The 12,074-nt window shown below is 37.8% G+C and overlaps 1 protein-coding gene across 1 annotated transcript; it reads left to right on the top strand.

Moving 5' to 3' along the window:
* Window positions 1-6,709: 6,709 nt before the first annotated feature.
* On the top strand, window positions 6,710-10,450 carry LOC136218970 (organic cation/carnitine transporter 4). Its single transcript, XM_066006157.1, has 2 exons — window positions 6,710-7,176; window positions 9,157-10,450. The coding sequence occupies exons 1-2, from the start codon at window positions 6,771-6,773 to the stop codon at window positions 10,320-10,322; spliced, it is 1,572 nt and encodes a 523-aa protein (XP_065862229.1). The 5' UTR covers window positions 6,710-6,770; the 3' UTR covers window positions 10,323-10,450.
* Window positions 10,451-12,074: the final 1,624 nt, after the last annotated feature.

The following is a 12,074-nucleotide window of genomic DNA, read 5'->3' as shown; positions in this document are numbered from 1 at the left end:
CTCAAAACAAGTATAGTTTTTGCTCTTTCTACAATATGGTATATCTGTTGTGGATCAAGAGCTGCCTATTTATACACATCAAGCTAGGGCAAAATTGTAATTTTGCAAGGTACAAGCATGAAGCAACATTATTTGTGCAGAAATCCCATAATACGCCCCGCGTATGGTGTGGTACGCCTCGCGTAAATGCCCATTCCGTCAGAAATCTTCTGCATGTGGACCAATTTAATGTCTTGTTGTCTCAAACACGTCCCACGTAGGCTGGGATGCGCGTGGCGTGTTTGAGGCTCTGATGTTTTATTGCTTCATTTGGTCTCTATACGCCGTGCGTAGCTTGAAGTACGCCCCGCGTAAATGAGTCTTTGGACTTTTTTCATTGAAGAACTCCCTTACACGCCTCGCGTGTAAGGTGGTACGCCCTGCGTATAGATCGTTGACTCAGGGAGACCATGTAGTCTGACTTTTCAGGATTAGGTCAATCATTTCCGACATGTGTCATACGCCTTGCGTGATATGGCATATGCCTCGCGTATGCTGAGTCAATTCTACGTGGTGTCTACGGATAAGGCAATTATGTCTAACACCATGTTTCACGCCCCGCGTATGGGATGATACGCCCCGCGTATAGGTATGGATTTTGCTTCTTCCTTGTACCTGAAATACAATTCTTGAGGGCCGAGTTAGCTTGACGTTTTTATTTCTTAAACTAATAAAAAACAAGGAAATTAACCGAAAGTACGGGGTTTATTATTATTTCATTATTTTATTCAAAACACTCTATTTTTGTAATTAAACTTATTTATTTCTTCTAAAACTAACCCATAAATCACGCTAAAAGATAGGGGTAAAATACCCCTATCAGTATCCCAATCTCTCTCTCTCTCTCAATTTCAAAAACCCTCGAAAATCTCTGAGAAAAAGGATGTCGAACCATCAGAATGTCTCCGGTGGTGATTCCGGCAAACATCACACCGATGAAAATCCAAAATCTCCTCAGCCTAACCAAATTCCAGATAAAAACCATCAAGCTGACCCGACAAGCTCCTCACAGAAGCCCAAGGAAAGAAACATGGTCAAGGTCCATAAGAAAGTCAACAATCTGGAAGTTCTGAAATGCAAGTGGTTCTCCTCCAACTTCGTCACAGCTGAAAAACCCTTCTGTGAATGGTTTGAGAAAAACAAATGGGTAGGTCTCTTCTCTCTCCCTAGAAAAACCTATCCTAGGTTAGTTAGGGAATTTTATTCCAATCTTCGTGTTGACCAGGAGGATGTTGACTACTTGGAGACTTCTGTCAAGGGCCACAAGATTACAATCACCCCATCTTACCTAGCAACCTTACTCAACATGCCGGAAGAAGGAAAAGAGTTTAGAACAACCAAGGAAGCACTTGACCATGTCAAAGGATTCTGCAAACCAGAAAATCACAAAGGAGAGATACACAGAACCTGCATGGGGCAAAATCAGAAGATGGCTCATTACCTGTTGACCAACTTCATCTTCCCCAAACTCAGCTCATTATCGTCTGCCTCCAATTTCGAGCAGTGCTTTATCTGGCACATGCTAACTTACAAACCACTCAACATGCCGGTATTTCTGGTCGGAGCATTTCAACGAGGAGGCAAGAAACTCAGATTGGGCTCCTTAATCACCAAAATCCTTGAAGACCACAGAATAGAAACCATCAATGAGACTCAAAGTTTGGGAAGTGAAATTACAGTGACTCTGCTGTTGGGGTTAAAATTCGATCAGCCGTTGAAGGGATCCGAAGATGTTGAGGAAGGAGAGCATGCTGAGAAAACCCCCATTGAGCAAGAAGAGGAAGAAGATCATACTGAGCAAACTCAGCCTAAGGATAATGCTGTGCAGGAGGAGAATCCAAACCTGGCCCTTCAAATAGTGAATCCTGAGCTCACTGAAAACAATATAGAAGAAGATGAGATCAATACTGAGATCAGAGATAACTCCTCCTCTAATTCCAGTGAAGATATTCAAGCTGATCCTTCACCCCCTAGAGCTAAGACTTTCAAAAGACTAAAGAAGAAAGCCTACAGAGCACCTGTCATTGATCTATTAGGAGATTCTCCGCTTCAAGACCAAATCACCGATCCGTCTGATATCCAGTTCATGTATTTTTCTAAGAATACTGAGTCTCCTTCAATAGAACCTACGGAAAATCAAGCCTCTGTTACTCGCATTGAGGAACAAGCCAAGACTCTAGACAATCCAAATTCTGCCGAGCAAGAGCTCGAAGTCCAAGATAGTCGAGCTGAGGGGAAATCCATGGAACAACCTGCTCAACTCTTCCATCATGATGAGCACGTAAATGACTCTGTAAGTCCCTTGCCACCAACTCCAAATACTCAAGCTGTTGAGCACTCAGCTCCTTATACTGAGCTTCCTCAAAGTCCACTTATTCATCCATCTGATAAGCAGCCAACTCCACCACCATCAAGCTCCACTTCAATTCCTGCTTCTGTGACAAATCTTGCTGGCACAATGGCCTATTTGAGTGCTAGTGAGTCTGGACGCAAAATTATTACCTCTGCCCAGTCTCTCCTTCAGGATTTAAATCCTATGTTTATGGATGCTGCTGAAACTGCAAATTTTGAGTCCTCCCAGATCACATCCCTCACTCCACTTCTGCATGAGATTCGGAGCCTCAAAGATATTATCAGTGTTATGAGCACACTTCAGACAAAGCAACCTAAGCAAGACCAAATTGCAAAGATCATTGAACTACTGCTCATGATGGTCAACCACATGAATGCACTTGAAGGCAAAGTCCAGAGCCACCCTGATGTAAATCCAGGATATGCTACTTCTGCTGAGCTCAAAGATTATTTTGCTAAGCTAACCACAGACATGGCTACCAGTGGACCTATGGGTCATCCTGCGTATGCTACCTCTGCTGAGCTGAGTCAACACTTCTCAAAGCTGAGTTCTGATCTGAACTGCACTCGTGAACTAATTTCCTCCACTTCTCAATGCACTATTGATCAACTGAGTGAAGCTGTGCGCCTCCTCAATGTCAATAAAGACCAGATGGATATTGACCCCATCAGTACTGATGCATTTCTGAACTTTGTGCAAGACACACATGATCAACGAACATTCTTTGACTCAGCCGTACTCAAGATGTATCACCAATCCTATGCCCAGCTCACTGAATTCGTCTCCTGGCTCAGAAAATCACATGAATATCTCATTACCATCCTGAGCAGCTCCCTGTGTGTTCCTAGAACCATTGAGGATGATGGTGTTCCAGTCATAGATGGCCTGAGAGAAAGTACTAAGCGGTTGATACGGTATTCCAAAGCCTTGTCCACTGCGGCCCGAAATGATACCTTCATTCCTCCCCCACCCGATCTTGGCAAAACGGGGGAGAAAAGACATGGAACTCAGCGCACTCAGTACGCGGGTGGCACATCTGGGAGCAAAGACAAGGGAAAAGGCAAGTTGCAAGATGGAGAGCATACCTCCAGGAAGAAAAAGTAGTTTAATCATTTCTAGGACTAAGCATGTAGGTTGTGCCTAATGTTCTGTGTTGTTCTTTTTCTTTTTGTTATTATTTTGTTTTGATGTTATTATGGTAAGTACCATTCTATCCAAACTCTCCAAATACCATGTGCTAAAAACTGACAAATCAAAATTGAACAAACAAGCAAAGGTAAAACATACTCAGTGTACGATAAAACACTAAACCAATCTGTGCATCAAACTAAGTATTTAATCATTTCTGAAAAACTGATCTAGAGTAGATCTTGGACAGTCTAGAATTAAACTAAGTAAGTAAAAGCAATGTCTTAAGTTCATTCGTGTAAATCTTGAAAGATTTAAAATTAAGTTAGGACATTAGATGCAACCCTTACGGGGGAGTAATTTCAGAAATATGAAAAACAATTCAATCATGGGGAATTTCAAAACTGAGTTCCATAATTATGTATTTTGCCAACATCAAAATGGGGGAGTTTGTTGAAACACCGTTCCACAAGATTTTGATTTGACAAAATCATCCATGATTAAGGAACAATTAAATTTAAGTGCTTTGATTTAATTGTACTAATCTGTTTGTTCAATGTTGAGTATAAAACAAAAAGATATAAAAAGAAAGACAAGACAAAGTCAGCATGAGATCAAAGGACAAGGTGCGTAGAATTGAACTCAGCACCAAAGAACAGAAGCCTGAAGTTCAACAAAGCTAAGTGGAATGGAACTCAGCATCAAAAGCTCTCTTACTAGTTGTCGTACAAAACAAAACTGACCAAAAGGGGAACTCAGCATAAGAGTTAACAATAAACGAAGACAACGTATAAAATAGAGGACAAGTAAATCCTCAGGACAGCATGAGAGATCCGTTCACTAGAATACAAATGTTGCGAACCGTCTGAACCAATAATTGAATCCTCGGAAATACGTAATAGACACATTCCGAGATGTATGGGTTAATGGATTATTGCTAAAAGACAACTGCCATAAAAAGACGAAGACTGCAGGAACAAGACAAACCTGACGTCTGAAGATTTCAGAGGATAGGATTAGCCTGCAAACATCTGAAGCTGACCAGAATCTGTCTCCTAAAAGAGCCGTTTTGGAAGCAACGGCTAAATCAAATTCATATGATCCTCCCACAGGTCTTCATCTATATAAAGACAATCAAACCTCTTGGATCTTTTGCCGAAAATACAAGAGAGAAAAATACAAGTTCAAAGCACTTCAAAACAAGAAAAAGATCTTACACTCATTTTCTATTCCTGTGTAAATGCTAGTTTGATTCTCTGTAATCATCTAAAGTGTTCTCCCTCTGAAAGAGAACAAATTGTATCAATTGAAATATAGAGAGTGTTGTGCTAAGTGTTTGGTTGTAAACACTCAGTGGTAGAGAAATCTGAGTACCGGGCTGTGGTGCTTAGTAGGAGTTGAGTAGAAGAATAGAGGACGGTACTCTTGCATATTCAACTGCCTGTAATCGGTTTGTGCTCTACCTTTAAAGAGCTCAGTATTGGATTCTAAAAGCCCGGAGGATTCTGGGGACTGGACGTAGGCAGAGAGGCCGAACCAGGATAAGTGATACTGAGTAATTTCTAACTCTCTCAAATATATATATATCTATGCTTGTGTTGTTTGTTGCATTTGCTGAGCATATAAACTGTTAGAAACAAACACGGAGTAAATCGAAGTGCTGAGTTGGAAACTGACTACAAGAGAGTCAATTCCCATCTCTTAAGTAAAGCAGTCTTAGTCAGCATCTGACTAAAGCTATCTTACGCTAAGCTCACCCAAGCTGACCAAAGCTGAGCTGTTCAAATTACTAAAATAACTAAGTCAGCAAGATTAATTAGCGAAAAAAAGTTATATTAGTTCATAACCCCCCCTTGGAACTAATCACACGGGACCAACAGAAGTGAGCTTAAAAAAAGGGTCAAAGGCGGGCTCTCCTGAACATGCTCGTCTTTCGTCATGAGTACCCTTGCTTGGAACTGTCGTGGACTGAGTAACCCACATACAGTTCGTATTCTATTGGATCTTTTCCGAGTTATTAAGGATGTGAAAGAAAATTATTTGTCTCGTGTTGTAGAAGCTCTCGGAATCCGAAAAGCACTTAGTTTGGGAGTTGATAGGTGTATTGTTGAGACGGATATTGAAGTTATGGTGACCGATCTTGCTTAACCTTATTTTCAATCTCATTATGAGTTTAATGTGACAAAAAAATAAAAGACCAGTGGTTTAATATATCTAAATAAAAGATAAAGACCTTAATAAATCCAAAAAATAATGACTATAGGAGATTGTTAGATTCTTTTAATGATGTTTATGGCAATTATGTTACTCGTGTTACAAATAGAGTCACTCATTATCTTACTGAAGTTTCATATTATTTATCAGGACTTATACGGACTTATGCCTTTGTATTATGTGGTTTTTTTAAAAGATTTTTTTTTACTAATGTCTCGTGGATTACTCGTCCAATTTGAGAGTGATATATTACAACTAATTAGGTAAATTTAACCGAAAAAAAACAAAGGGGGAAAATCATAATATATACACTTACTAAACAGTAACAATTCTCTTTGTCAGTCGTCCGGAGCGGACTGTATTGAGAATATTCTGGAGGTCTACAGGAGGCTGATCAAACTTGTGATAACCCATATCAATTGATCCTGCGAAATTTTACATCCAGTCAGCAGCTTTATTTCCTTCACGGTAGGTTTGATTAATAATCACCTCCCAATTTCTTAGCTTTAACTCTCAACAGTTGAGGATTAACCAAGCTTGCGATCACCAATCGTATATTAGAACATTATCATATGTTTATTTGATTATGAAATTGAATTAACAATACTGATTATCATAAAATTGATGATGTCAAATCCAACCAATTAAACACAATCTAAAACGTGATAAAACTCTTAATTGTATAAACCATTCAACAAATGGTCACAAATTTCACTTTCTAACTTGTAAATAGAAATCCAAATTCGAAAAGATCCAAACAGATTCCGAGTACATTCCCCCACCCTCCAAATTAAGGGTCCCATCAGCTCAGTATCTAAGTCAAAGTCACATACATAAATCCTTCGGTCATCTATCATCCACGTGTAATCTTCCAATATCAACCGCTGGATCCACGTCATATCAATTTCATACTGTAATAGAAAAATATATATAATAAGAAAAAAAAAAAGCATATCCTATAAGAGAAATACTACAACTCTATATATTTATATTTTCCATAACAATCGGACTACAAAGATTTCAAAACATAAAAACAATGGCTGTTACGCCGTCGTCAGATCCTGAGCTCCGGCTGCCGTTTCTGCAGCCGCCGACGAAGGAATCTGAACCGGAGAAGATAACGATAGACGATATGCTGGTAAAGTACTGCGGCGAATTCGGGTGGTGGCAACTCCGGCACTTCGTTTTGACGAGTTTAGCGTGGGCTCTTGAGGCTTTCCACACGATGGTTATGATCTTCGCCGACCGGGAACCGGAGTTTATGTGTTCAGGGTCGGGTTATTGTGACGAAAAAGCGAAGAGTATTTGCGGGTTTGAACCGGGTTCTTGGGAATGGGTGGGCGGTTCAGGCAGCTCCACTGTGGCTCAGTGGGGTTTGGTTTGTGGTCAGAAATATAAGATCGGACTGGTGCAAGGCGTTTTCTTTTTTGGCTGCATGATCGGTCAGTTTTTTTTTTTTTTTTTGGTTTTATTTAGTTACTGTTGTGTTCTAATTTAAATATAAATATATATGGAAGTATAATTTGTTGTTTTAAAAAAAGGAAGAATATGTTTTACTGTTCCTGAATGCGAGTTAAATAATATTATCAAGTCCACGATGTAGTCAAAGATAAGGCATGTTCTACTATATTATGATTAAGGTGTCTGATCACATGATTTGTTGAGTAGCCGTCTCTAAATTTCTCTCTATATTTAAGTTTTTTATTATCCTAATGTTTTCCTCAAAACTCTAGAGTCATCGAGGCTCGGGACACTTGTTTTTTAGTATTATTTTCATATAAGTATTACATCCATGATTATCCTTTTTGTCAAAAAAAAATAAAAATAAAAAATCCATGATTATCTTCTTTATTTTCATTGTATATTTGATGTTGGTGCCTTTTATGGTTACTTTGTTTTGACAAAGTAAATCTTACTTGGTTATTTTCAACGATGGAGTATAAAATTCATCTAATGGTGAAAACATATAAAGTAAGGATTATTTTGTCAAAAATAAAGTAACCATAGCCTTTACCTTTGAAGTTTATTGGACGCTATGTTTATTGGACGCTGTATGTCATTTACACCTATTATTTTAGGTAGATTAAATTAAATAAATTTCTTCAAAAAAAAAATATAAATAAATAAATGTATAAAAAAATAAGAACAGAACCAATATGAAATGAATAGACAAATTGTCAACTGGGAAAAGAAAAGAAATGAAATTAAGACCTCATCAGCAGTCACAGTCAGGATAATAATCATGTTGTATTTTGTTGATACTGTAGAGATATTTAATTATTTATTTCTTCTTTTGGTCTTTTTATGCTGCGCCGCGAGTTGATTGATCTCTTTTTTTTAATAAAGCAAGAAAAGATATTCCAAAAGATGAGATTTGTAAAGTAATAATAGCCATTCCAGAAATTTTCATAAAAGAGGCAGTGGCTGAACATGCTGTGAAAAGCGTGCCTTTAATAAAGCATATTACACGTGGCTGCCTTTATTAATCTGAAACCCCCCCAATGATTAATCTACAAAAGATCTTCTTTAAATAGGTCCAAAGTAATTGTCAACTTTGAAACTGGAAAATAATTATTAGCTGCCTAACGATAGATACTCCCTCTATTCTTAAATATAAGTGTTCGTTTTAGAATTTTTCACATAAATTAAGAAACATAATTAATATGCACTTAAATTAATAAATTAACATGATTAATTAAATAAAATTTTTCTCTCCTATAATGGTTGGAGAAAAAACTTTGAAAGCTTAAAAAACACATAAATCAAGACAAAATTTAAATACTTAGACCAAAAAACTATACTAAATTTTATTGAAAAACGAAAACGACATTTAAAGGGCGGCCCGATCGCATTACGCGTCCCCGCTGAGCGAGGGTCCGGGGAGGGGTCCCACCACAAGGGTGTATTGGGGGCAAGCCTTCCCTTGCCAATTTAATTGGCAAGAGGCCGCTCCTAAGACTCGAACCCGTGACCTCTGGTCACACGGCAACAACGTTTTACCGTTGCGCCAAGGCTCGCCCTCTAAAAAAAGAATAAAAACAATTATCTAAAACGACACTTATTTGAGAATGGATGGAGTATATGATAATCAGTATTCGTGTTTTCCTTGTGTCTAAACTTATAATTTGACCCCACTACTTGCTTGAATGTGTCTGTTTGCCCTTTACTTCTGTTTAGTTACATATGGAGGGGACAAACAAACATTGCTTTTATTTATATCGTCTTATTATTATTATTCACACCTTGATATGATTTTGAAGTACTTGAGTTTGCATCATCACATTATACTTGACTGAAACTTCAAGGCACATGTGCAACAATCATGATCATTAGGAACAATATTTTTAATACAATCTTTATATGACTTAAATTATGAATTGTTTAGAACTAATGAAAACAACTTTATGAATTGGTGTTAACAGGTGCAGGAATATTTGGTCATCTCTCAGACTCAAAACTAGGAAGAAAAGGCTCTCTAAGAGTCGTTTGCATCTTAAATGCATTATTTGGATGCTTAACCGCATTTGCACCAGACTACTGGACATATCTCCTTCTCCGTCTCCTCACCGGTTTCAGCACTGGCGGAGTTGGCCTTTGTGCATTTGTCCTTTCCACCGAACCAGTCGGCCCTAAGAAACGCGGCATTGCTGGCATGTCCACCTTCTACTTCTTCTCGGGCGGAATAGCCTTGTTATCCGGTATAGCCTATATATTCCGCTCGTGGCGTGAACTCTACATCGCCTCCTCTATTCCTTCCATTCTATTCCTTGCCCTTGTTCTTCCATTCATCTCCGAATCCCCGCGATGGTACCTTGTTCGCGGGCGAATTGACGAAGCAATGAAACTAATGTCCGCAATTGCTATATCAAACGGAAGCCGCCTTCCAAATGGAGTTGTTGTAGCCCTTGATGAAGATGCAAGCGACCGTCCGAAAAATAAGGAACAACTTCCAACAAAAGAAGCATTATCAGGCTCTTTAATTGATGTAATCCGGTCACCAACGATGCGAATTCGCTTGTTCTTAGCTGTTGTAGTGAACTTCTTGTGCTCAGTAGTGTACTATGGTCTCAGCTTAAACGTTGTGAACCTCGAAACGAACCTCTACATCAATGTCCTACTGAATGCAGTAGCAGAAATGCCAGCATATGCTATAACAGCAGTTTTGTTAGACAAGTTTGGGAGGAAACCATTAGCAGTTGGAACACTATGGTTTAGTGGGCTATTTTGTTTAATTGGAAGCTTAATGAGGAGTGATGGAGTATGGAAAATAACAAGGATGGTTTGTGGAATATTGGGTATATTTGGTATGGCTGGGACTTATAATCTGCTGTTTATATACACAGCAGAGTTGTTTCCTACTGTGGTGAGAAATGCAGCACTTGGGAGTGCAACACAAGCAGTCCAGATGGGGGCAATATTAGCACCTTTTGTGGTGGTTTTGGGTGGTGGATTACCATTTGCTGTGTTTGCTGTTTGTGGAATTATGGGAGGATTCGTCGCGTTTTACTTGCCGGAGACGTTAAATCGGCCTTTATACGACACCATAACCGGATTGGAGGGCGGAGAAAATGGTTGGACACAAGTTTGAATGAATGCCTTTGAAGTTTGCTTTAGCGGTTCTTTGGACCGCAACACATAAAATCCACATGTATTTTTGTTCAGTCTCTTACTAATTATACTACAGTTTCTATTAATAAATTACGGACTTTGATTAAACTTGTTAACTGGACAAAATTTCTTGGAAGAAGGAAGTTTGTTAAACATTCATACCAATATGGTGTTTGTTTCAAACCATACAGAACTTCTTACGGAAGTTTGGGGTCTTCAAATCCAGAAGGTTGATTTACTTAAACATCTTCATTTATAAATCCATTGAGAAATGCACTTTTAACATAAAGTTTAAAGTTAATATATCAAAAAATGTTTTAGACAAAAATGGGTATCACATTTGGTACTATTTTTTAAGGGGAAAATACAATAATAAGTTGTAGTTTTAATTATTTTCAAACATAAACTACATATTTAAAAGTTTGTAAATAGGTATTTTATGATGTGTCAATTTTTAATCAAATTGTCGATAAGTATTTTTGTCTTTCTAAAAGTGCTATCTTTCTCCCATCTCCATCTTGTTCAGTGGCAGAACCAGAATCCAAACTAAGTCGGAACTTAAATATTTAATAATAAATTTCTATAACGTTAAAAATATTATATCAGGTAAAATTCAATAATTTTTAACACAATAATTGGGGAGCCAATTTTAACCGTGCAGTTGACAGTAAATTTTCAAAGTCCAGCCCGTGAGGGCTGGGCAAAATTTTTTTAGTCTCCAATGCGTTAAAATGTTATCATTTTTTAGAAACGAACATTGAACCAATAGAAAATTAAACATGTTTACTTTTTTTAATACTAAAGATATAATAAAAAATGAATATTAAATATGTTTACTTTTTTTTTAATGGTAAAGATATATTAAAAATGAATTTAAAAGTCTTATCAAAATAAAAATAAAGAGTTCATTTTTTTTGGTAGGGAAAAGAAAGTAAAGACAAAACAAACACCACAACAAATTAACCCGGGATTAGCCTAGGAAAGCTAACCCCCACAATATCTGCTCCCTGAAAACATGACAAAAGTTGATAGAATCGAAAGAGGAGCAAATCCTTCTAATTTCTTTAACTAAATAATAACAACTCAAATTATTCTTGAATAAGGAATAAGGGAAAATAAATAGAAATAATGGCAAACCATTATTCCTTCTAAAAGAGATATTTATGCATGATTAATATGGAATTAATGACAATTATTGCAGGATTAATGCAGGGGTGAATATATAAATAACGAAGAAAAGGAAGGAGTTTCTAGCATTATGCCACATCACGTGGACCATAGCGAGATACGCCATAACAAGATACGCCCGATGAGAGCGAGTAGTGGAGACCCGCCATAGCTCTCGAGGAGAGCGTACATACGCCTTAACATATATAAGAATACCAAAAGGCACCTTTATTACCATCCATGAATGGGGATAAATACAATTAAATGACAATTAATAGCCATTAAAGGGGAATAAAGACTTGACTGTTCGAATACCTCAACTCTGAGGGTTTCAATGCTAAATGCTGGGATTAATGGAGAATTGATAGCAATAAAAGATGAGTAATGACACAACTCTTCACCTGCTTCCCCATTAATGCTGAAGGTTACAGAAACCTATATAAATACCACAGCTTCCTAGGATCAAAGGTACACTTACTGATTCTCTACTTTTGTGCTTACAGTTTATTCTCAGAAATATTACTGACTTTGGCATCGGAGTGTCCCCGGCCGATCCCAACGGCGC

Source organism: Euphorbia lathyris, chromosome 2, assembly GCF_963576675.1.
Source record: "Euphorbia lathyris chromosome 2, ddEupLath1.1, whole genome shotgun sequence".
NCBI lineage: Eukaryota > Viridiplantae > Streptophyta > Magnoliopsida > Malpighiales > Euphorbiaceae > Euphorbia > Euphorbia lathyris.
This window is presented reverse-complemented; position numbering and strand designations above follow the sequence as displayed.

Bases quoted from the DNA above. Each gene is read 5' to 3' on its own strand.
- LOC136218970 (XM_066006157.1), top strand. From the start codon at position 6,771: ATGGCTGTTACGCCGTCGTCAGATCCTGAGCTCCGGCTGCCGTTTCTG. The intron at 7,177-9,156 runs GTCAGTTTTTTT...TGGTGTTAACAG, and splicing joins CTTTTTTGGCTGCATGATCG to GTGCAGGAATATTTGGTCAT.